The sequence below is a fragment of the Entamoeba dispar genome, genomic scaffold (assembly GCF_000209125.1).
Source record: "Entamoeba dispar SAW760 scf_1105229458985 genomic scaffold, whole genome shotgun sequence".
NCBI lineage: Eukaryota > Evosea > Mastigamoebida > Endamoebidae > Entamoeba > Entamoeba dispar.
The window spans coordinates 14687-39280 of NW_001853466.1; the positions used below are offsets into that span (position 1 = coordinate 14687).

The 24594-nt window shown below is 23.2% G+C and overlaps 12 protein-coding genes across 12 annotated transcripts in view, besides 41 other annotated features; 4 read left to right on the forward strand and 8 right to left on the reverse strand.

The window, feature by feature from the left end:
• Positions 1-1894, reverse strand: part of EDI_318510 (uncharacterized protein) — a gene marked incomplete at both ends in the record, with an annotated part of 2711 nt that extends 817 nt beyond the window's left edge. The window contains 4 exons of the mRNA XM_001735210.1: positions 21-871; positions 935-1527; positions 1589-1786; positions 1841-1894. Of these exons, the coding sequence (XP_001735262.1) occupies positions 21-871; positions 935-1527; positions 1589-1786; positions 1841-1894 (1696 nt within the window). The remainder of the gene's footprint in view (positions 1-20; positions 872-934; positions 1528-1588; positions 1787-1840) is intronic.
• Positions 873-929: a sequence feature (AT_rich).
• Positions 1119-1154: a sequence feature (AT_rich).
• Positions 1788-1835: a sequence feature (AT_rich).
• Positions 1895-1915: 21 nt separating the features above from the next.
• Positions 1916-1957: a sequence feature (AT_rich).
• A 22-nt stretch (positions 1958-1979) lies between these two features.
• On the reverse strand, positions 1980-3314 carry EDI_318620 (uncharacterized protein; the record flags this gene model as incomplete). The annotated part of the gene is made up of 1 exon (XM_001735211.1): positions 1980-3314. One exon carries the CDS (start codon positions 3312-3314, stop codon positions 1980-1982), a length of 1335 nt encoding a protein of 444 aa, XP_001735263.1.
• Positions 2394-2470: a sequence feature (AT_rich).
• An 18-nt stretch (positions 3315-3332) lies between the features above and the next one.
• Positions 3333-3440: a microsatellite.
• Positions 3441-3494: 54 nt separating this feature from the next.
• Positions 3495-4127, forward strand: EDI_318630 (60S ribosomal protein L10-1, putative; the record flags this gene model as incomplete). Its single annotated transcript, XM_001735212.1, has 1 exon — positions 3495-4127. One exon carries the CDS (start codon positions 3495-3497, stop codon positions 4125-4127), a length of 633 nt encoding a protein of 210 aa, XP_001735264.1.
• Positions 4128-4175: 48 nt separating this feature from the next.
• Positions 4176-4313: a microsatellite.
• A 74-nt stretch (positions 4314-4387) lies between these two features.
• On the forward strand, positions 4388-5143 carry EDI_318640 (uncharacterized protein; the record flags this gene model as incomplete). The annotated part of the gene is made up of 1 exon (XM_001735213.1): positions 4388-5143. The coding sequence occupies one exon, from the start codon at positions 4388-4390 to the stop codon at positions 5141-5143; it is 756 nt and encodes a 251-aa protein (XP_001735265.1).
• A 7-nt stretch (positions 5144-5150) lies between these two features.
• Positions 5151-5241: a sequence feature (AT_rich).
• A 19-nt stretch (positions 5242-5260) lies between these two features.
• EDI_318650 (dTDP-D-glucose 4,6-dehydratase, putative) lies at positions 5261-6358 on the reverse strand (the record flags this gene model as incomplete). Its single annotated transcript, XM_001735214.1, has 1 exon — positions 5261-6358. The coding sequence occupies one exon, from the start codon at positions 6356-6358 to the stop codon at positions 5261-5263; it is 1098 nt and encodes a 365-aa protein (XP_001735266.1).
• A 62-nt stretch (positions 6359-6420) lies between these two features.
• Positions 6421-6533: a microsatellite.
• Positions 6534-6604: 71 nt separating this feature from the next.
• Positions 6605-6684: a sequence feature (AT_rich).
• A 32-nt stretch (positions 6685-6716) lies between these two features.
• On the reverse strand, positions 6717-7493 carry EDI_318660 (uncharacterized protein; the record flags this gene model as incomplete). The annotated part of the gene is made up of 1 exon (XM_001735215.1): positions 6717-7493. One exon carries the CDS (start codon positions 7491-7493, stop codon positions 6717-6719), a length of 777 nt encoding a protein of 258 aa, XP_001735267.1.
• A 34-nt stretch (positions 7494-7527) lies between these two features.
• Positions 7528-7625: a microsatellite.
• Positions 7626-7636: 11 nt separating this feature from the next.
• Positions 7637-7672: a microsatellite.
• An 82-nt stretch (positions 7673-7754) lies between these two features.
• EDI_318670 (Rho/RAC guanine nucleotide exchange factor, putative) lies at positions 7755-10631 on the forward strand (the record flags this gene model as incomplete). The annotated part of the gene is made up of 1 exon (XM_001735216.1): positions 7755-10631. The coding sequence occupies one exon, from the start codon at positions 7755-7757 to the stop codon at positions 10629-10631; it is 2877 nt and encodes a 958-aa protein (XP_001735268.1).
• Positions 8022-8050: a sequence feature (AT_rich).
• Positions 8438-8496: a sequence feature (AT_rich).
• Positions 9817-9869: a sequence feature (AT_rich).
• Positions 9925-9984: a sequence feature (AT_rich).
• Positions 10622-10699: a sequence feature (AT_rich).
• EDI_318680 (uncharacterized protein) lies at positions 10687-14958 on the reverse strand (the record flags this gene model as incomplete). The annotated part of the gene is made up of 1 exon (XM_001735217.1): positions 10687-14958. The coding sequence occupies one exon, from the start codon at positions 14956-14958 to the stop codon at positions 10687-10689; it is 4272 nt and encodes a 1423-aa protein (XP_001735269.1).
• Positions 11887-11927: a sequence feature (AT_rich).
• Positions 12091-12143: a sequence feature (AT_rich).
• Positions 12298-12344: a sequence feature (AT_rich).
• Positions 12649-12719: a sequence feature (AT_rich).
• Positions 13411-13454: a sequence feature (AT_rich).
• Positions 14959-15003: 45 nt separating the features above from the next.
• Positions 15004-15046: a sequence feature (AT_rich).
• Positions 15047-15111: 65 nt separating this feature from the next.
• Positions 15112-16154, reverse strand: EDI_318690 (40S ribosomal protein S4, X isoform, putative; the record flags this gene model as incomplete). The annotated part of the gene is made up of 2 exons (XM_001735218.1): positions 15112-16062; positions 16152-16154. The coding sequence occupies 2 exons, from the start codon at positions 16152-16154 to the stop codon at positions 15112-15114; spliced, it is 954 nt and encodes a 317-aa protein (XP_001735270.1).
• Positions 16155-16191: 37 nt separating this feature from the next.
• Positions 16192-16249: a sequence feature (AT_rich).
• A 5-nt stretch (positions 16250-16254) lies between these two features.
• Positions 16255-16293: a microsatellite.
• Positions 16294-16304: 11 nt separating this feature from the next.
• Positions 16305-20321, reverse strand: EDI_318700 (uncharacterized protein; the record flags this gene model as incomplete). The annotated part of the gene is made up of 1 exon (XM_001735219.1): positions 16305-20321. The coding sequence occupies one exon, from the start codon at positions 20319-20321 to the stop codon at positions 16305-16307; it is 4017 nt and encodes a 1338-aa protein (XP_001735271.1).
• Positions 17331-17359: a sequence feature (AT_rich).
• Positions 17591-17653: a microsatellite.
• Positions 17658-17689: a sequence feature (AT_rich).
• Positions 19004-19064: a microsatellite.
• Positions 20046-20137: a microsatellite.
• Positions 20222-20253: a sequence feature (AT_rich).
• Positions 20322-20357: 36 nt separating the features above from the next.
• Positions 20358-20451: a microsatellite.
• Positions 20452-20553: a sequence feature (AT_rich).
• On the forward strand, positions 20543-21709 carry EDI_318710 (uncharacterized protein; the record flags this gene model as incomplete). The annotated part of the gene is made up of 2 exons (XM_001735220.1): positions 20543-20811; positions 20878-21709. 2 exons carry the CDS (start codon positions 20543-20545, stop codon positions 21707-21709), a joined length of 1101 nt encoding a protein of 366 aa, XP_001735272.1.
• Positions 20833-20876: a sequence feature (AT_rich).
• Positions 20899-20920: a sequence feature (AT_rich).
• Positions 21534-21605: a microsatellite.
• Positions 21710-21736: 27 nt separating the features above from the next.
• Positions 21737-23005, reverse strand: EDI_318720 (uncharacterized protein; the record flags this gene model as incomplete). The annotated part of the gene is made up of 1 exon (XM_001735221.1): positions 21737-23005. One exon carries the CDS (start codon positions 23003-23005, stop codon positions 21737-21739), a length of 1269 nt encoding a protein of 422 aa, XP_001735273.1.
• A 14-nt stretch (positions 23006-23019) lies between these two features.
• Positions 23020-23125: a sequence feature (AT_rich).
• Positions 23126-24236: a repeat region.
• A 25-nt stretch (positions 24237-24261) lies between these two features.
• Positions 24262-24310: a sequence feature (AT_rich).
• A 47-nt stretch (positions 24311-24357) lies between these two features.
• Positions 24358-24541: a microsatellite.
• Positions 24406-24551: a microsatellite.
• Positions 24552-24594: the final 43 nt, after the last annotated feature.

Below are 24594 nucleotides of genomic sequence, written 5' to 3' on the forward strand. Positions count from 1 at the left end.
GTTGTTCTGTTATAAATTACGAAAAAGTTGTTTCGTTTTTGGATCAAATGATTGAATTATAGACATTATTTCTTCTACACTTTTTGCTTTTTGAATATTAATTGTTTCAGGAAAGATAATTTGTAATTTAGTTAAAAATGATGATTTCTCTAATTCACTTTCTTTAATATTTTCATAGAAATAATACCATCCTAAAATAATCCATAATTTTTTTAATGAAATTAAATCTTTTGCTATTACTGTTGATATTGGTGTAATTAAATCAAAAAATGCTAATTTTATTTCATCATCTTTAATAAAAATATGTTTTAATGATAATGATCCATGACCAATTGATTCTTGATGTAATGAATAAATACTACTAGTTATTCTTATAAACCATTTTCTTGTTAATTCTTTATTTTGTAATAATTTCTTTTGTTGTAAATACCAATTTAAAGGAACTTCAGTAATTGACATTCTAACCATTAAAATTGGTTGAGAAAAAAAGTAATATTGAAAATATTTATTATGAGTTTGACAAAATTTATATAATCTTGTTTTTACTTCAGGAATAATATGAACAGGTAATCTTGTTAAATCAATATCTTGAAAACAATAAAATTGATTATCTCTATTTCTATAATATGCTTGAAATCCAATCATTTCTGATATTGTTGATGCTTCTTCATATTCTCCTCCTAATTCAAACATAGATGAATTAGATGTTATTGATGGTATTTGTTGTGCTAATTTAATTAACGTTGTTAGATCAATTGAATTATGATTTCTTAATGCTTGAATAAATCCAGTTAATTGAACACTTAAATTCATTCCACCAATTGTTTCTTCAATTAATAAAGCAATTGCTTCTAAATCTTTTTTGAGAATACTATTATTTTAATTTTATCTTTTAATAATTTATATATTATAAATACTAAAATTAATAACAAACTTTCCTCTTAAAAGAGGAGAATCTGGATATAAATTACCTTCTAATAAATATATTATAACCCAATCTGCAACATTAACATTTGATGATGGTGTATAAACAATACTTTCTTTAGTTACATTTCCATGAAATAATCCATGAGAATAAAGATATTGGAATGCTTTCATTAATTGAGATAATGGTTGTGATATATTATCAATATTAAATATTATATCAAATAAAACACTTCCTGTACATGGTTTCATTAACCATATTTCATCATTATAATAACGTATAATAGTATATTTTTCAATATATTTATAATCAGGTGTTTTAAGAATATCAAGAATCTTTTCAATAACTTCCAATTTATTTTTTGTTGTTGATATTCTTAATGTATCATAATGAAAATCTTTCCATATAGTTACTGATTGACTATAATTTGTTGTATTTTTACTTTCATTTGTTGAATCTTGAATTGGTATTTCATCAAATCGTTCTAATCGTTCAAATAATGATGAACTACTTTCTCCTTGTTTATCATTCCATTCTTCTATTAATGTTTTAAGTGTAGTATATAAATTAAAAAATGGTGATTCTTCATCAACTAAGAAATTCTAAAAAGATTATTTATCATATCTAATTGAAATGAAATAAAAATTAGATATAATGACAAACTGAAATCATTTCATTATTTTTCATTTTAAATTCATCAAAATTAATAAAATCAGAAAATGGTGGTAATTCTATTGAACTTGTAAAATATGGTAATTTATTTTCATTAAATTTAAATGTAAGAATTATACTAATATTTGAATGATGTTCATCTTCAATAGTAGTTTGCCATTCATTTTCTCCAACTTTTTCAACTTCATCCTATTTAATTAATATTATAAATATCCTAATATTCTTTTTTTTTTATTTACAAACTCCAACAATTTCTAGATATACATCAAACTGTTGTTTTAAGTTTTCTAATTCCATGAATTTGAATTTTTAGTTATCTATATATAAAAAAAAAATAGAAAATAATAAATGTATTTAAAACAAAATGAACTTGAATATAAAATCATTTGAAGCTTATAAAAGTAAATTTAATATCATCTGATAAATATCTTATCATTGGTTGTTTCTTAAAAATTATTTTTGGTTTAAAATGAACTATTTGAGTTGCTAATGGTATATCTGATATTGTTTCTTTAAATTCTTTAATTTCATCAATGAAAGATTGTTGTGGTAAATTTGCTATTCGTTGTTTTAAAAGATTTTGACGACTTATTTGACTAATTGATTTTGGTTTAATTTCTTCTTTTTTGATTTGATTAAGTATTTCATTATTTTCTGTTGAAGAATATTTATTTCCAAATTCACAAAATATAGTTTTATTTGAATCAACATCAACTACTTCTGTTGGTAAATTTTTTGATTGAAATGAAATATCAGTTATCATTGGCTCTTCAAAAGTTTCAAATTCTATATCTTGTTTTTTATTAAAATTATCATCATTTTCTAAATTAATAATTGATAAATTTTCAATTTGATTATTTTTAACAATAATATGAGTATGTTGAATGATCTGAAGATTTTCATAGATAATTGCTTTAACTAAATCATCTGGTGTAATTTTGTAATGATCAATTGAAAGTTCATCAATTGATATTCCATCTTCAATATAACAAACAAATTTTCTATTAATACCAGATTGTCCACCACATAATCTAACTAAACCAGTTGTATTTTCATCTCCACCAATAAATGACCATTGATTAAATAAATGTTTTCTTTCATCATTACATGGAATTTCTCCATTTTCTGGATATTCATTTGGAGGGAAAAATTGTTTTTCATCAGGAAATGAATGTTCAATATCTTGTATTGCTGAAAACCATTTTTGAGTAATAAATTTTTTTCCACAAATTAATCCAATAGCAGTTTCTTCAAGTTCCATAACTTGTTTACAAACAACATGAGAACAATCTTCTATTTGTTCAACAAACATTCCAAATCGAAGAATTTCTGTTTGAATACGTTGAGGAGGAATAATTCCAAGACAATAAAAATCATAATTTGTATATTTTAATTCAATTTCATTTGGTTCTGAAGCAAGTTTTAAAATAAATCTACGTTCTGTTATTGTATAATGACGAGATTTTTCTAAACGTTCTGTACCACCAAAAAAAGTACCATAAGTAGATAAATCAGTAATTCTAATTGGGTGCATTCTTAAACCTGAATCATAAGTTTTAATTTCAATATGAAGATGACTTCCACTAATACTGTGATGTGGGAGTTGAATCAAAATAAAACCATCAGGAACAGTTGGATTTCTACCAATTTGATATTTTTCATTACAAAATAAGTTGAGTGGTTTTGGAAGAGAAGGATGATAAAGAGTCCAAACCATGAATAAAGAAATGAGGATAAATAAAAAGAAGAATAAGAAGAGAAAAAAAATAATAAGAAAATGAGAAGTTAAAATAAAGGAAAATAAATAGTAAAAATATAATAAAAAAAATAAAAAAAATAGAAAAAGGGTTTTAAAGGGTAGGAATAACTAAGAAAATGAAGAGGATTTTGTTAAAAGATGGGAAGAAGACCAGGAAGATGTTATAGACTTGTTAGAGGACATCCATATCCAAAATCAAAATATTGTCGTGGTGTTCCAGATCCAAGAATTAAATTATTTGATATTGGAAATAGAAGTGCACCATGTGATGATTTCCCATGTTGTGTACACATTGTTGGACTTGAAAGAGAAAATATTTCATCAGAAGCTATGGAAGCAGCACGTATTTCAATTAATAAGAATATGCTTAAATATGCAGGTAAAGATGGATTCCATGTTAGAATTAGAATTCATCCATTCCATGTTCTTAGAATTAATAAAATGCTTTCATGTGCTGGAGCTGATAGACTTCAAACTGGTATGAGAGGAGCATGGGGTAAATCATATGGGTCATGTGCTCGTGTTAAAGTTGGACAAGTTCTTATTTCAGGAAGATGTAAAGAACAACATCTTCCAGCAATGATTAAATCATTTAGACTTGCATGTTATAAATTTGCAGGAAGACAAAAACTTGTTATTTCTAACAAATGGGGATTCACTAAATATACTAAAGAAGAATATCAACAACTTAAGAAAGATGGAAAGATTATTGCTGATGGATGTTACTTCAAATTAGCTACAACAAAAGGTCCACTTCCAAAAGTTAACTAAGTAAGAAGAATTACCTCTTTGTTTGTTTGGTTTAAATTAAATAATTTTTAAAAATAAGAAAAGAAGAATATAATTATAATATAATAAATAAATAAATCATAAAGAAATAAAAGAAAAATAATTATAATAATTGAACTGAAAATAAAAAAAATGTGATTAATAACGAAATTTTAATAAAAATAAAAAAGTTTAAAGAAATAGTAAAAAGCCCTAAAAATCTGGGAAATCATCTAAATATTAAAGATTATAAAAAAAAGAAAATGGATGAACAAGCATCAAGACAACTTATGAATCAAATTAGAATGGTAGAACCTGATCTTGGAATTATCAATATGCCACAAATTACATCATATATTACTCAACCACCTACTCCTTATCAGATTCATCAAGAAAAAGGACAAACAGAAATAGATCAGCAACAATTACAAAGAACATTAGAATTTGAAAAAGTACCAGAACCATTCATAGAGAAAAAAGAAAGAAAAAAAAGAAAAGGAGATCATAAATCAGATCGTCGTGAAGAAATATTAAAAGAGATTGCACAAGAAATTTATATTAGATGGAAAGTAAGAAAATTATTAAGAGAACAATCATATGATGTTGAAAGGGCAGAAAAAAAAGCAGAACGAAGATGGAGAAAAGAAACAGCAGATGTTACTCGATTATTTTATAAAGCTGCAATTATGGAAAATACTATGCTTGGAGATGAAGAATCATTAGGAAGAAAAAAAAAGAAAGAAGCTAAAATTAAAGAAGATTGTCATCCATATCTTTTATTCTGTAAAGAACATAGAGAACAATTAGGAACAAAATATAATGGAAAAGAAGTATTAACTATTTTATCTGAAATGTGGAAAAAATTAGATCCAGTAGAAAAAGATAAATATAATTTATTAGCGAAAAAGAATAAAATGATTCAAACAACACAACAAGAATCTCAAGTTCAACCACCTCAATTATTATTTACACCTAATTTAATGGAAATAAAAACAAATGAAATAATGCCATATCAATAACCAAAAGATAATTTTTGTTTTTAATTTATATTTTTTTTTTAAATTTTAATAAAATAATTTTATAACAAAAAATTAAACAATAATAAAAAAAAAATAAAGAATTTGAATAGAAAAACTTTAAGCATAACTTGGGAAAAGTTTTTGGTCTGAGAAATACTTAATTTCTTCTTTCACAAGTTCAGTAGTAACTTCTGGATAATCATAAACAAATCCTTTCTTTTCAATTGAACTTCCATCAATACAATATGGATTGTTATAAAGAAGTTCTTGATCAAGATATGGTGATAATGGTGTTCCAATAAGATTTTCTTCTTTACAAAGTTGAGACCATGGTTTCATATGTTCATCATTAACAGTTTCACAAACACCATCCATTCCAAGTTTTTCTGCTGCTGTAGAAATAATTGTTCCTTTAAATCCTGTTTTAATTTGGAAGATTTCTTCAAGAATTGTATTAATTTTCTTTTGATTAGTATCATTCTTATCACAAAGATTATAAATTTCTCCATTTTTAATTGGTCCATCAATTTTTCCACATAACATCATAGCTTTACAAACATCATGAACATGAACAGTATTTAATTTCATATCTCCTGTCCATAAAAATTCCATTTTCTTTTTAGTATATTTATAAACTGCTGCACAAATAATTCTTGGTGCAATTCCTGTTACATCTCCTGGTCCATAAATAATAGCTGGTCTTAAAATAACAAATGGTAATTCTTTCATTCCAATAAGTAATTCATCTGCTTTAGCTTGTGATGCTGCAAGTTTAGTCCATGGTTTAATTTTAGCTTTTTCATCTTTTGCTTTAGATGATGAATCATATACTTGTGCATTACTTAAATGAATAAATCTCTTTACTTTTTGTTTAACTGCTTCTTCTGCAACAAGTTTAGTTAATCCATATGTCTTTTGTTCATACATAAATTCATCTTGTCCAAGTTTAGTTTCAGCTGCACAATCAAAAACAACATCAAATCCTCCTTCAATACTAAACATTTTATTAACACTTGCTGCATTTACTAAATTTCCTTGTACAAATACACACTTCTCTGGATTTTCATATACTGATGCATGTTCTTTACTAAGATATGCTGTTTCTGGGAAGACTTTATCTACTGATCTAATGAATGAATATTCATTACTGTCAACAAGCATTTTGACTAAATTTCTTCCAACAAAGCCAGTACCACCTAATACAAGTGCTTTCATTAATTAATTGATTTTTGTAGTTCTTCTTTTAGAGTTATTTCTATCACAAGATCTATTAATTATTTTTTTTTTATTTTTTCCCTATTTATTAATTATTCTTTTTTTTTTTTTTTTTTTCTTTATTTTCTCTTCTTTTTATTTTTCATTTTCTATTTTTTTCTTACTTTTTTTATTTAATATAAAATTGTTCTTTTTTACTTAAAAAAAATTCTTCTTTTTAAATACTAGTTTGTTCATCTTTCTATCATAATATTCAATTATTCTTTATTTATAAATTTAAACATTAAAACCAATAAAAAAAGTATTTAGTAAAAAAAAGTATTATTCATTTTCAATCAATAAATTTCTGTTGAGATAGTTAATTTTTCTTTTTAGTAAGTCGATCTAATACTCTCATATTCTTTGCCTTATCACCTCCTTTAACAAAATCTGATTGTTTTAATTTTCTTTTCTTTGCAACAATCTTTTCTCCTGTTAAATTCTTAGAGAAATTACCCATTGATGCTGATGATCTTTGTGCAATTTTTAATAATTTTTGTGCATCTTTTTTATTCATATATCCATCTTTTCCAATAGTTCCTGGTGTTAATTTAATTTTACTTAATGATTTCTTTATTTTTTTACCACTTCTACTTGGTTTTGTTTCTTCTTTTAATTTCTTTTTATCAATTCCTTCAAATGGATTATCACTTAATCCAACTTTATCTTCAACAATCCATCCTTCTGTTTTCTTTTTAATTTGTTTAGCACTTCCCATACCAAATCGTGGAACCCAACTATGTGTTTCTTGATTCCATACTTTTCCACTCTTTTTTGTTTTTTTAATTCCTTTTCTTTTTGCAAATAATTCCCATTTAGTGGGTTCTTTACTTGCTGGTAATGGTTTTTCTCTTGGAAATTTCATTTCTGGTTCATCTAATATAACTACTTTACCAAGTGAAGGGTCACTGTGATCAGACACATCTTCTCTTGCATAAATATTATCAATTAATGTTTTACTAGCTTTTTTTGCAATTTCTCCAATGTATTTCCATGAATCACTTTTAAATTTTTCAATATCAACGTCTGATCGATCAGTAACTAACAAATTACCTACATCAAGTTCAAATGTATGTTGTTGTTTAATTTCAGTCATCTCTTGTATTTATTCTAAGGGTTTTTTTTAACATTTTTTATTTTTATTTGTTTTTGTGATTTCTTTTATAACACATTTTGTAATATTATTTTATTATATTTTTAATATAAATCTTTTCTTGTTTTTGTTTTTTAACAATATTGTTTTTTTCAATTTTCTTTTTTTTTTTTTTTCTTTTTAACAAAGTTCGATAAAATTGATGGAGTAATGATATTGGTATATTCTAATTGAGAACTTAACTCAAAATGAATTAAAAAAAAAATGGAAACATTAAGACATTATCAATTAGAACCATTAAAAGAAGAAGAACAACGTATTTGTTGTTCATTAATAAAAGTTATGGAATCTCAAAATGAAGAAATAACAAAAAAGTATTTTGATTGGTTTTGGAAAGAAGAAAATCAAGAGATTATTGAACAGATTGTGTATAAAGTTCAAGTTTCGTTTTTCACTCAATTTTTATATTTCAATTATCTTCCAGTGAGAAGAATAGCTACTGAAACAATATTACAGGTATTAAAACATATGATTATTATTGATAATAAAAAATTTATAATGAGATTACTTAGTGAAGATAATGTTTTTTTAAATGAATTTGTATTCATTTTAGAAGATCCAGAAATGAAAGAATTTCAAAACGATGTTATTGGTATTATTCAAAGATGTAGTTTTATGGTTATATCAAGTGAGACATTTATAAATTTAATTAAACCATTAACTGAATTATTAACAATAACAAATAAAAATATCAGAATTCTTATTAGTACATTTCAAATATTACTAAATCCATCAAATACAAAATATCAGATTTTATTTACTAAATATGAAGGAATTAATAAATTAGTTACATTGATTGATCAATCATCTGATTTTGATATTCGGTTTTATTCAATGGAACTTCTTAAAATTTTAATGAAAAATAGACAAGAAAATGTATTAATGGCATTTAATAAAAGAATATTTAATACAAGAATATTAAATGTATTAATTAATATTTTAAATTCTAGAGAAGATAAATTAGTTTCACAAGCATTAGATTTAGTAGATTATTTCTCATCTATTCCACAAAATATTGAACAGATGTTGAATTCTGATATATTTTATTATTTATTAGAGTTTTTAACATTTCCTTTTGAACAAGGAGTAGATAAATATTCAATAGAAGCATTATTACATTCATTATTACAAATTAGTGTTATTCGTCCTGTTGTATTAAAATTAGCAGATGTTGGTTTACCATTGAAAATGATTAGTATATTAGAAGCACATTCATTTTTTACAGAGAAAAGTATTGGATATGTTTGTGATTTGATAAGTAATCTTTGTAGATTCAATGAATCAAGACAACAATTCATTCGATATGAATTAACAAGAACATTACAAGAAGTTATTGAAGATAATTCATTAGATGAATACACTAAGGATACTCTTATTCAATTAAAAAGACATTTTGATAATATAAAAATGAAAGAAGATTTATTAAAGTCAGTTCAAAGTGTGTGTACTTCTTCTTCTATTGAGAAAAAACAATTAAATAATATACAAGAATTATTATCATGTATTGAAGAAGAAGAAAGTCAAACCAAAGATGAATTAAATGAAGAAGATGTTATGAATGAAATCTATAATTCTATAGATAATATTCCATTGAGTGAAGAGTTAAAAGATACAAAATTAAATAGTATTCAACGAACAAAAAATATATTTAATCAATTTGATAGTAATTCACATAATCTCTTAAAAACTACAAACATACAAAACGAAAATATTATACGTATAAATGATGATATAGAAAGTATTGAAGAAAATAATGGTAATAAAGAAGAATCATCAATAAAAGATAATGAAAAAAGACAAACAATGAGAACAGGGACTAAGAAAAAGGTTAATATTGTAGAAAGAATGATTCAAGAACAAAAAGAAAAAGAGAAAGAAACAATAAAAGGATTAAGTAATGAAGAAACAATAATATTTAGTAAGAGAAATCATGGAAGTAATGATGGAAGACAAAATTTTTTATCACATCAACGAAATGAAAAAGGTAATATGAAGAAAAAAATTAATATAGAAAAAACATTAAGAATGGGAAGTGAAATTATGAATATTCCAACAATGACAACAATTACACAAAATCAAATAAATCTTAATATTAGTTCAGATAAGGCTAAAATATTAGCTGATTTAAATTTAAAGAAAGTTACTCGAAGACATGTTATACAAGAAATGTATACTACAGAAAAAACATATGTACAACAACTAAATCAAATTACTAATGAAATTATGCCAATAATGAAAAAAATAATGAAAGATGATGAATATCAAGAATTATTTAATAATATTGAAGAAATTTATAAAATTCATAAAATATTATTTAAAGAAATAGAAGAACGATGGGAAGAACAAAAAGATATTCCATTAATTATTGTTTCTGATATTTATAATAAATTTTTTAATAATAAAGAAACTTATAATATTTATATGAAATATTATACTAAAGCAGATTCAGGACTTAATTTTAATTATCAAAAATGTTCATCTGAAGTTATAAAACAAGTATTTGAATTTAAACAAAAGAGAATTCCAATAGATCAATTTTTAATTCAACCAATTCAAAGATTACCACGATATGTTTTATTATTAAAAGAATTAATTAAAACTACACCAGAAATTATTGTTGATGAATATAATTCACTTAAACAAGCACAATTAAAATGTGATAAAATTACAACTGAATTTAATTTAGCAACTAAGAAATTAAGAAAAATAAAACAATTAGAAGAATATCAAAAAAATATTGAAGGATTTAAATCTGAAGAAAATCAAGAATTTATTAGAGATGGTCAAATTGTTATTAAATATAAAAAGAGAAAGATATTATGTACTGTTGTTTTAATGAATAATATTTGTTTCTTCCTTACAAAAAAGAAACAAAAATTTCATAAAATAATTGAAATATATTTTGATAAAGTTACTGGAGTAATTTTAAGAGAACCAAAGAAAAAAGGAGAATTAGAATGGTTAATTGAAATTGAATTTATACATGATAATGAGATTAATTCTTTAACAATGATAATGGGTATTGAATTACCATATCAAGAATGGTATAATGATCTTCATCAATGTATGACAAATTATTAAGTATTTATTGATTTTCATTTAAAAATATTTATATTTTTAAATAATTAAAAAAAAATCAATTAATTATTGAAGAAAAATATTGTGTAAAAGTATTAATCATCGTACTTAATTCAGAAATAGTCATAGATAATATTACTTTCTTTTTATTATAAATTTGATCAAATTGAATTTTTAATGGAGTTTGTTTTTTCATTTCTTTTTCTCCACCAACAAATTCAATCATTTCTTTATTAGTAATTTCTTCACTATGAAGTTTTTCTAATTTTTTAAAATCATCTTTTGCCATTTCTAATTTACTTTGAGAAGTAGAATATAATTGTCTTAAAAAATTAATCATTATAGATTCATTATATGTTATACTAAATATTTTTTCTGTTGGTTTTTGAATAATAACTTTAACAATATATTCAAATGCACTTGACATAATATCATTCATATAACAATCTTCTTCTGATAATTTCTTTCCCATATTATTAATTTTTGTATGATTAATACATCTTACACTATAATTTCTAATATCAATCAACCATCTTAATAAATCACCAATAATAGGATGATCTCCATTTCCATTCCAAACATTAACTACAAACCTAATAATATCACTTTGAACTTCAAGACTATCTAATGTATAATTAATTATAATATTTCCATCTATAGATCCTCTAATTAATCTTTCTGGGAATTTAATCATTGATATAATTGCTGGTTTAATTCGAAGAAGTTCTTGAATTGAAATAAGATCATTTGGAGAACATTTATCACTTACATTTCTTAATATTTTCCATATATATTTATTTTTTGTAAGAACAATTGTATCTTGAAGAACTGAAAATATTCCTTGTCTTAATAATAATAAACATCCTTTATTTGTTGTAGAAAGAGTAAGTAATAAAGGAAATGCATATTCATTTAAAAATAATGTTGGTAATGATGCTAAAAGATATTCAGGAATATTATGATATTGAATATATGATGCAAGTATTACTAAATGAGCTTGATTTAATTGTAAATTTGGCATAATATTTTTAATTTCTTCTGGTAAATCATATTTTTCAAATTCAAGCATTTTTGCAAATGATAATAAAGTACAATTTAAAACAATAGGATTACTTATAAAAATATTTAATCCACTTATAATATTTTGAGATAATAATATTATTTCTCTTTCATCTTTTTTTAAAATACAATCATTTACAATTGAATTTGTTAATGTTAATAATGTCATTACTAATGGTGTTAATGTTATTGAATTTCCTAATTTAATTAATTGAATAATAATATTACTATATTTTTTAAGTATTGAAATATCACTATTATTTGATAATATTGAAATAATTCCACATAAACTTTTAAAACATTCATATGCTTCACATTCTTCTTTAATATTAAGACAATATATTGTATAAAAATCAAGTACTTGAAGAATATTATCTGAATTTATTTGAATTTGATTAATACGAATATAATAATAATAAATATTTAATAACATTAAATTGATTTTATGAATAATTTCATCTCCATCAATTGATGGTCGAATAATTTTATTAAATATTGTTGATATAAATCCTTGTTCAATACAATTAATTACTGTATTAGATACTCTACTATATAATAATGATTTAATAATTGATGAACTAACATATTTATTTTGAAGATTTCCATTTTCAAATAATTTAATTAATGATTTAATAATTTCTTCATTAATATTATTTTCTCCTTTTTCAACTCCCATAACTCTTAATCCAAATTCATTTCCACCATTTCTTCTTAATGATGTAGCAACAATATCAAGAGATGGTCCTCCAATTTCTAAATCTTCAATAAAAATATGATATAATGATTCAAAAATTTGATCTTGTTTAAAAACTTCATTTAATCTAATAATTGGCATTTTCTCTAATAATAATTCAAATATTTTTAACCAATCTTTTCCCATTTCAAAACTTATTCCTGCTTTTAATACAAATGAAATTAATCCAGGTTGTTGTTCAAAAAGATTAATAATAACATTACTTGGTATTAATTTATTTTTAATACTTATTATATTTTCTGAAATATCATTAAATGTTAATAAAAATTTTAAAATATCATTACTTATTCTTTTGATAAATGATGGTGCACAAATTTCTGTTTCAATAGCACGTGCTGAAATTGAAAATATCTTCATAATAGTATTTAATATTCCTGATGTTGTTCTATACATTGATTCATTAATATGTTGTATAATTAATTCTGTTGGTAAATTAGGAATATCCTTTAAATTTTTTACACAATTAGATGGTATAATACGATTTATAAGTCTAATTAATTCTGTAAACATTATAATAAATCTTCTTGAAATAGAATAACAAAACTTTCTTTCATTTCCTTTATATGGTTCACTTTCTTTTAAAACAAATTTTAATGTTGATGGTAATTTATTAAATGCTGAAATTAAAAATTTTGTAATAGGTGAAATTTCAACTAAATCTGCTTCAATTGTTGGAGGTAAATTTTGAAGTAAAACAGTAAAAATTTTAACAAAAGATGATAATAATATTAATCCATCATTACTATCACATTCTCTAACTATATCCCATGTACTATTTTGTTTAAATAAATTAGCTCTTTTAATAATTGAATTCCAAAATTGTTCAATATCATCACTTCTTACAACAAGAATACTTAATAAATCTAAACATGCTGATTTAAATCTAACAGATAAATTACTTGTTAATGCTTCTCCTAATAATGAAGCAAATGATATTTCTGAATATGCAAAATCAAATCCAATTCTTGGATTATATTTAAATATTTTTCTTAATAATTGAAGATATAAATAAACCCATTCTGTTTGTTCAACAACCATTCCTTTATTAACAAATCTTATTGTTGCTTGATTAAATATTTTTGATACTTCATCCCATGAATATGGTGTTGAATTATTTGTTATTAAAATCTCATTTAATTTATCTGATCCTTCTTTACAATTACAAATAGAAATAAGAAATACTAATATAGTTCCAATACATTTTTCATTTAATCCATATTTTAAAATATTTTCAACAAAACTAAATAATGGTTGTTTCCAAATAGAAATATTTTTATTACAATGATGTATTGCAATAACAACACAATCTAATAATCTTGCTCCAAATTCAAATTGATATTCAAAAATATCTTTAATATTTTGTTCATCAATTGTAAGAATAAATGAAATTATTAATTGTGAATAAAATCCTAACCAAATTTCTCCATAATCTTCAAATACTGTTGATGTTAATGCTAATTCTGTTAATACATTAGAATTATTTATAAGTTTTCCTAATAATGAATTAACTAAACTATTTGTTTGTCTTTGAAGTCTCATAACAATTACATATAATAATCCATAATATGGATCTTCTCTTAATTCTTCTAATAATCCAATATTTGTTCCATCTGAATTTGGTTGAAGAAATTCATTATTTTTATATCTAATAAATGAATTAACAACACAATAAAAACATTTCATTTTAACTTCAATCATATTTGATTCTTCTGCTTTCTTTTGAATATTATTAATATTTTCCATATCTTGTTCATCAAATGATATAATTTTTGAGATTGTTGATAATAATAAAAATGCTGAATTTCTTATTAATATATCATCCTCACAATCATATCTATGTAATATTTCATTTAATAAATCTTTAGCAAGTTTCGGTGCAATTCTTTTTAATTGATCATTTGGTATTTCAAATATTTCTTTTAATTTAAGAAGAGTAGAAATAATAGATAATTGATAATGTGTTTGTAAATTACTTAATGTAATTCCTACCTTTTTTCTTTTTAATAGATAACATTGTGATACTGTTTCAATATCACTAATTTTATTATGTTGACAAAATTCATCAATAATTTTCTTTGGAATTGAAAGTGTTGTTTTATTCCCATTATCAATAATCGTACATTCTACACTACTAAATTCTCCATTTGTTTGTCTAACTCCTTCATATAAACATGATTCAATAGTTTCTGATAATGGTGCTTCAAATAACGTAGGATATTTATTTGGTGTTCTATTTTCTGGTGTATCATTAATAAATGAATATCTATACACTACTTTAGTTTTTGAAACATCAATACTTTTAGCTGTTAATAATGTTCCATTTGATATTCTAAAATTTCCTTCTGAACTAACCCCTGGTAATTGAGTCGTTGACATACCAATTCCTCCTAATCCACTTGTTGACATTCCAATTCCTCCTAACCCATTCGTTGACATACCAATTCCTCCTAATCCATTACTTGACATCCCAATTCCATTTGTTGAAGAAAAAGAAAATGGTGAATTAGTTAAAGACATGAGAATTAATGATTTAAATGAAGTTCTTTTTGTCCCTCAAATAACATAATTATTAAATATGTTATTTAAATAACATATTATTTAAAAACAAAACCTAGAAAAGGGTTTTTTATTATACCATTTTTATAAAACCATAAACTCACGACAAATTACTTATTTCTTACCAATTTTCTTGCCTGGAACAACTTTCTTGTTTCCTTTAGATTTCTTTGGTGCTGCTTGTTTCTTTGGATATTTCTTGTAAATCTTTTCAACTTGTTCTTCTTTCTTTTCTACAACAGCTTTTGGTGTAACTTTCTTTTCAGTAGTGGTCTTTGATTTCTTTGATGCTTTTTGAATACCAGCCTTTTGCATCTTGTTCTTCTTAATAGTTTCATTGACTTGTTGTAATAATGGTTTCTTAATTCCTTTATCAAGTGGAAGATTAACAAGAGTTTCTGTTCCTTTACCAATAACAAAGACATTGTTTAATCTAGTAGTGAAGGTGTTTCCTTTAGCATCTTTAATGTGAACAATTTCAAATGACCCTGGATGAACTTCTCTTTTAACAATAACTCCAACACGACCCATACCATTACCACCAATCATCATAGCAGTATTTCCAATATCAAACTTAACAAAATCAACAATTTTTCCTGTTTCAAGATTAAGTTTAATTGTATCATTAGCTTGAAGTTCTGGATGTGGATATCTAATAGTTCTACCATCGTGAGTAACAATATATGGAATAGCACCAGTTCCAAGAACTCTCTTTTCAATTTTGCATAATTTAAATTTGGCTTGTTCAGCAGTTAATGGGACTAAACAAAATCTTCTTTTAGTGTTATACATTAATCTAAAGTTTTCTTTAGTTCTTGGGATAGAAAGAACATCCATAAATCCAACTGGATATCTGGTATCAGTTCTAATCTTTCCGTCAATTTTGATTGTTCTGTTCTTAACAATCATTGTAACTTCTCTTCCATTTAATGCATAATTTAATCTATTTCTCAAAATGAGAATAAGTGGAAGACATTCTTTCATTCCATGTGGTCCATGTGATGGTTTTGGTGCAAAAGTTCCTCCTAATTTAGAAAGCATCCAATGGTGTGGTGCGTTTAATCTCTTTAAGTGATGTCTTGGTCCTCTAGCCTAAAGAAATGAGTAAGAAATTGTTCGCAGTTTTGGATTAAATAAAAAGAAAGGAGACAAACCATTTCACAAAGAAATTCGTTATTTTAAGTTTTAAAACCCTTTTTTTTATTAAATTGAAAAGAATAATAAAAAAGTATAATATTTATAGTAAATAATACTTTTAAGAGGAAAAAAATAAAAGAAAAACAAAAAACAAAAAAAGTACAATAATGTTAAAAAAATGATGAAATTTTAGGAAAAACATATAAACCATCTTCAAATAGACCATTCGTTCTAATTTCAATATTACCTTCGTCAACAAGATACTGTAGTAAATATAATGTATCTTCTTGAGCAAAAGGGAATTTTTTACATAAATTTTCAACAGAGACAGAAGGATATTTAAATACAAAAGATTTCATTCTGTGAATTAAAGAATTAAATAAGTCGATGTCAATAGTACCATCAAATTTAGACCATGGAGTCATTCTATCTAAATCTAAAGGATCTGATATAATTTGTTCAAGAGGTAAAGAATGAATTCTTTTTTCTCTAATAATAATATTTTTGAATAACATATAAGCGATAATAGGTTCAATAATTTTAATGGAATAACCAACTTGATTAACAATAATACTAATTGTTAAATCTCTTTCAATAGAATTATTTTCTTCATTATTAAAAATATCTTTAATACGACTAAATAACATAATTTCTTTATCACTAAAACATTTTAATCTTTTGATAAAAGTTAAAGAAGAATACCATTGAGTTCCTTTATTATAAATGTATTTATCATTAATATCTTCTTCATAAAATATTAACGAACTTTCACCAATTTTTTCACTTGCAAACTCACCTTTAGGAAATATATAAGGGTGAATTTCAGAAATAAAAGATAGTTGAATAACCATTTCATCAACTTGTTCTTGAAGAATAGGTTGTTGAATTTCCCACCAACCACAAGAAGTGATTGGAGTATATTTTTTAAAGAAAGATTGAGAAAATAATTTAGATTCAGTAAGATTAATAAAAGAAGGAGTTAAACTCATTAACATTGGACTAAAAGGATTTCTGTCTTTACTAATAAATTTCATTTCAGCTAAAAAACTTAAAGCGTGTTGATATTTTTTAAATAACATATCAACGTCAAGTCCTAAATTTCTAATTTCATCAGGGTTTAATCTAAGCATTGCCATTGATTTATAAACTTCATTTCTTTGTTCATTACTATTAAAAATAAGTTGAACGTCATCATCAAATATTTTATTTTCTTTTTTTTTAATTTCAACAATTTCTTCATCATCATATTTTTCTAAATCTTCATCAAATATTTCTTCAATTATTTCATGATTTTCAGGTAACAACAATTCTTTTAATCTAACACTTATTTGTTTCATTTTAGCTCCAACTTTTTTTGTTAATTTTTTTAAAATACCATCAGGTAAATAGTCAGGAAGAGAGTCATCATTTTGTTCAATATTTCCTTCAAACCAGTATTTTCTATAAGCAATTAATATTTTTCTATCTTCTTCTTTACTCCATTTTTTTTCATCATTTTTTTCTGTTTTTCTTTTTTTTTGTGGTAAAATAAATTTTCTAATTTTTAATTTTTTATCAACAATTGGTTGTTTTTTCTTTAAACATCTTTGTCTAAATTGACTTATAACATGTGCTAATTGTTGTTCACTAAATCCTGTTTCTTCACATAACTTTTGTTGGTCATATTCTGTATGTTCATTATAAATATGGTCATAAATCATAGCTCTCTGTGGTTTAGTTAAAATTGAACCAGTGTGCCATGAAATACTTCTTTTTAATAATGGTAAATTTTGAAGTCCCTCAATAATAATTGTTGATGGTTCTTCAGTTTTTTGTGTTATTGGATCAGTTACTGGAAATTGTAATGATTTTACTTCAACATTTACCCAAAATTGATTAACTATAATTAATGAATTGAAATTAAATATATTTGCTGTAATTTCTTTTGTTTGATTGTTTTGAATAAAGAAAATACCTTTTTTAGAAACAACCATTCCGTCAGGATCATCTGATTCAATATCTCTTTGAATAAGTCTCATATCTCTTAAAAATGAAATAACAATATTTAATCTTTTAATCCATGATTTATTTGTTAATAACCATTCTCTTTCAATTGTTTTTAAATCTTTTACTTTTATTGGTTGTTCAATTAAATTTTCATCAAATGGACAATTTTCTTTTACAATTCCAATTAATTTATTAAACATTCCAATTTCTAAATTTTCTACAAATTCCATAAGTCTCATTTTAATTTGAGGGATTTCTAATTGATTTAACCATTTAGTACATTCTTCAACAGTTATAAATTTAAGGTCTTCATTACTTATTTCATTTTCTTTAATATCAAAATTATTTCCTTCTATTTTTTGTTTTTCAAAGATAAATTTCCAAATTTCAATAAAACAAGTTTTAACTCTAATCATAACTGGTTTGATCATTCCTTTCCAATATTTTTTAACTTTAGTTTCTTCTCTTTTTTCAACTTCACTAATATTTTCTTTTTCAATTTGAACAACATTTTCAATATCTTTTTTATTAATTGGTTTAATTTTTGAACACTTAATAATATATTCTTTTATTTTTTGATGTACATCTTTTAGCTTTGTTTGAATAACAACTTTTATATTTCTAAATCCTCCATTTTCAAATGGTATTTTTAATGATTTAATTTCAATTAATCCTTTAGTAATTGCTGGTTGAAGCATTCTCATAATAGTTTTATGATGTTCTGATGTATTTTCTTTCATTCCAAGTTCTCTTCTAATTTCAGATAATCCAACAATTCCTTCACGTTGAATAATTTCATTAATTAAACGAGTTCTTTCTTTATTTAAAGTAGTTGTAGATTTTCTAATTTTTTTAGACTGTGAAAGGAGAGTATTTTCGTTTATTTCTTCTTTTTTATTTTCATTTCTTTTTATTTCTTTTTCTTCTTGTTTTTCTTCTTTTTTAAATTCTTCTTCATTAATTTTTGGTGCACTTTCTTTAAGCCATAAGCGATATTCTGATGTTTTTGATCTAACTTTTCCTTCCATTGTAACTGTAATTCCAAACATTTTAGTATTTGCAATAAATTGTGTTATTCTTGTTGCTAATTTAATTGACATTTTTAAATACTTTGAAATATCTCTTATTGTTGCTCCATTTTTTGATACTGAAACTAATTGATATAATTCACTAAATAACGGATGTTCTCTTCCAAGAAATCCAACACTTTCTTCATCTTCTTCATTATCAATTTGTGTATTTCCAATTTCATTTATTGAATTTTCATCGTTTTCTTGAATTTGAATCATTGAATTCATTTGTGAATTAATTGAAAATTCAGGATTATTAGAAACTTGAACAATTGAAAATTCTTCATCAATTCCTCCAATTTGGTTTTCATTAATTTGAAAAGGTTGTTGAATTAAATTGTTTTCTTCTTTTAATTTCCAAAACATGCTAATTTTACTTGATCCACCTTTAATTGTTCCTTGAACAAGTTCTGCTATTTTCTTTCTTTGAATAAATCTACCAACTGAATTAAATCTTTTTTTATTTTGTGCGCCAGTAAGTCCTAAAGCTTTTCTAATAACACTTTGTGGAACATATTTTCCTTTATTTTCTTCTAATACTCTTTTAAAAATATTTTCATATTTTTCAATTAAATCTTCATCTTCTGAGTTTTGACGACAAGACGAATTAAAATCAAAAATTGATAAAACTAATTTCCATGAATTTTTTAAAATTGGATATTTCTTTATTAATCCAGCATCTGTTAATTTTTTAACATAATACGTTATATTTCTATTATCTATTTCTACTTTTTTTAATAACTCATATTGCGCTATTCCATTTCCTCTTTCTTTTCCAATACACGCCAATACGTTGTATAATAAGTCTGATAAATATACACTTGTATCTCTATATCCTAAAAAATATAAGTGATGTTCTCTTTTCATTTTTATTGTCATTTCATTATTTTCTTCATATATCCTTTCTTTTATTATTGTTTTTTCTTTAATCTCTTTCTTTTTTTCATAAAACTCAAATAATTCTATACTTTCTTTTATCGGTTCATAAAATATTATTTCCCATTGTTCTTTCGTTGGTTCAAATTCAATCCTTTTTTTTATTATTTCTTTTATATTTTTTATACTTGTCCCAAATTCACATGATTCATAAGCTATTTCTTGTAATAAAATAGTATAATAATCACTTTCCATTCTTTCGGTTTTTTTATTATAAAAGTTCTTTAAGGGTTTTTATTTTTCTTTGATTTTAATTTTTTATTTTAATTTTTTATTTTAATTTTTTATTTTAATTTTTTATTTTAATTTTTTTATTTTAATTTTTTAATATTAACATTAAAATATAATTAAATTTTAATTTTTTTATAGTTTAATTATAGTTTTGATAAAAAAATTGAACTTAAAATAGTTTATTAATGAAATTATTGTTACTTACTGGTCTTTTACTTCTTTCAACCCTTGCTCAAGAAACAAATGAAGATTTACAAGACTTTAATGAAGAAGAAAATTTACAAACACCACAACCAGAGTTTGTTAGACCTAGAAAACCACAACCAGCTTCTGAACGAAAAGATGTGAATTCCAAAAGTTATAAAATAGAGTACATTACGTTCTTCTTAGTGATCGTATATTTTGTGTATTTCTTTATTGGTAAATCTAGTAATTCTAGTGTAGTAACAGAATAGTTTGTTTAATAGACACTTAGTTATTAAAAATAGATATAATAAATCAAATATCTTAATTTTATTAGTGCACACTTTGCTCATGCTGCAATATTTAAATATTTTAAAAAAGGAAATAGAAAATCAGAAGTTCCTGTTGGAATTATGAGTGTTTCATGTAATAATTTTGTTATTGAATGCTATGATCATCCTTTAATAAAAGGTGCATGTCTTAATTTCAATCTGGTGAAAAGACAAGAACTCTTTAGTCATCTCTTTTCTTTAATTACTAAACAACAAGACGAATTAGTAATTGATGTTGTATTCAATAAAGGTATTGCACCACCTTGTATCTATGGTATTTGTAAAAGTAAACAAGAAAAAAAATTAAAAAAACAATATTCAGAAATTGCAAAATTCTGTAAAACTAGAAATGGAGCACAAATGAAATTATCAGAAAAATTTGTTGTTTTTAGTGATGCATTTGATTCAACTGGAATTTTAAATCAACCAATGATCGATTTTATCAACTTATATGAAAAGGAATTTAATTATTTCATTTTATCTGATCAGTCCTCATCAATTCGTGATGAAAAATCTTTAATGAGATGTAGTATTAAAATTTGTGATGGAGAAATTATTTCAAAAGTTAGTAGTCTTATCTTTGGATTAGCTGATTCTATCAATAAAGTTACAATTAAACCTTATCTTCTTGAAAAATGTAAAGCAATTAGAGCAGAAATTCAAGAAGAAGAAGAAAAAGAAAAAGCAAAGAAAATAAGAGAAGAAAATGCGGAGAGAATGGAAAAAGAAAAAGCAATGAAGATTAATGCTATGACACCTGATGAAAGAAGAAAGTATGAAGAAAAACAAAGAAATAAACTTGTTAAAAGAAAACAAGTAAAAGTAAGAATGGGATAATTGAGTAGTTAAAGAAAAAAAAATCACTTAAATTGTTAAGGTAGAGAGTTGATGAAATATTGTTGTTAATTTTTCATTTAAAACAATAAATGGTTGAATAGTTTTGAGTATTTGTTGTTTAAGTAAAATAAATGATGAAGAAGATAATGTTGGTAAATAAATAAGGAATATGTCACATGCTGTTAAACAAGCATTTATATCACCAGTAAATGGATATAGTTCTAATAATTTTTCAACAAATTTAGAACATTTTGATGGTATTAAATCAATAATTTCATATAATATTTGAAGAGATTCATCAGAACGTAATTCAAGATGGTTTAATATATACTCTAAACATGGTACATTTTGGATAAAAGTTGATTTTAATGTTTCAACAGTTTCACTTGATTTAAATAAAAGTAAAATTAAATGATGTGGGTCAATATGATTTTTATTTCTCCATTCTTCTCCAAAATCAATTTGCCATAAATTTAAACGAATGACATCAGGTGCAATAAGAGTAATTATTTGGTTTGGTAATAATGGTAGTATATGTGAAAGAACAATAGTAGCTGTTCCATAATTTTGTTCATTTAAATAAAATGGATTTAAACAAAAAGAGATAATGTGATGAACTATCTTAGTAAGTGGGGCTAAGTTATTATCACTAAGATAGCTCATTATAATAAGTATTGAATTTTTTATATTTATTGATGTTGTTTGTTCTTGAAACATTGATGAGAGGAGTTCAATTACTGTTAATGGAATATCATATAATAATGTAGAGATATAAATCAGCATTTCAATACAACACTCTTTTTCTATTATATTCCCTTGTAGTTTATCTTCAATTATGTGCCAAATCTCCTTTTTAAACTCTCCATTAATAAGATAAGGATGGTGACATAATATATTCTTAAATGCTTTTAAATAACTTATTGTATAATTGTTATTAATTTCATTGATAATCAAATCAAAACAATCGTCACTCACTTCTTTTTCATATCCAAGACAAATTGAAACAATCTTTTTTTTATTAGCATCTTCACTTATATCAAGTACATCTTCATCATCTTCTCCAAATGAATTTTTTAATATATTACAAATTGTACTTAATTCACTGTGATATATTTGATTTTCTTCTTTTAATTCTTCAATCTCAGTACTCATAACATGTTGAATATGTTCTAACGAATTGATATGAAACTGTAATGACTCTATCGTTCTTTTCATTAACTCGTTTTCCATTATTTCGTTTTGAAGTTGTAATTCAATTAATTTAATTCTTTCAGTGATTTCTTGAGAACTTTCCATGTTAATGAATAATGATAATTATAAGAATGAATTAAAAAATAAAAACAAAAAATAATATAAATTTGTTTTTTTTTTTGTTTTTAATCTAATTTAGTTTTTAGTTTTCAAATAAATTAAAATAAAAAGCAATTAATTAATTAAGAGAATTAGTTTCTATTGTCTCTAGAGTATTGGAGACTAATCTCGTCAATGAGTTTTTTTTTTTAATAATTCTAACGAGTATTTTTCTATTATAGAAGAATCAATATTCAATGACATCCATCATGTTTTTAATTACATGGTTTTTGATTTCTTTAGTGATGTTAATTTCTTTTTTTTTATTTCTTTATTTAATTTAATACTTTCTTCATTTATTATTTAATTTATTGAAATTACTATTCTAATTATTTTGATATCTTTTAATTTATCTATTTTAATTAGTATATTCTTCATTTCTTTATACTTATTTCTTTTATTTAAATATACCATTAGTATTATGATATGCAATAATATTCATATCAAATATTAGATTAGTTTTATTCTTTTTATTTATTATATATACATCTAGTATTTATGATATTGTCATTCATTTTTTTTTTTGATATTATTTATTTGTTCAATATCATATGATGTATTTATATTTGAATATTGTTTTATATGTTGATTTTTTGTATTGATTATTTCATTTATATTTTCTTTTTATTTAATATGATAATATTGTATTATCATAATTCTTAATTTATGATTTTTTATGACAAATACAAAATAATAAAATGTGTTCTACTGTTAATATCTTGTATTTACAAAGTGTGATAGTATTTTAATCATTTTTTAATATTTTATCTTTTCTATACAAACTAAATATTACTTCATCTTGTATTTTATTTAAATTGAGAAATACATTCTTTTTAATATTGATTGAATTCAATGAATTGATTATAGTAGTTTTATTTATAAATTTGATTCAATCAATATTCTAAAAAATCAACTTGTTTGATTTAAATTTATTAATGTATTTGTTTATCATTATTTTATTTATTTTTATTTTCAATCCCTTCATTTAATATTTATTCTATTTCTATTTCTTTAATTTTATGATTTACTATTTTTTAATTATATTCAATATTCATTTCTTTGAATATCATCTATCTATTATATTAATTCTTATTTCATTCTTGTATAATAATACATCACTTTTCTAATCAAATCAATAACATATTCATTATTCATGTTTATATTCATTATTTCATTTTATCAACCAACACATACAACTTATCTTTAAATTTATTATTTATCACTTTATATCAAATTTACAATAATTAATAAGGAGTTGTATCATATATTCCTTTATATAATAAATATAGTTTAGTTATTTTTATTACTTGTTTGATTATAGTTAATTCTTTTAGAGTTTAAATTGATTTATTTCTAATTATTTTCTTATTTTTAGTTCATATTTTATATATCTGATTTTATATTATATCATAACTATTATCTCTCTGACTTTTTTCATTGTTTTATATGCTTATTATTTTTATTCTTTGTTATTTCTATTTTTCCTATTATTCCTTTATAAATTAAATATCCTTTTATTTTCTATGATTTTATTA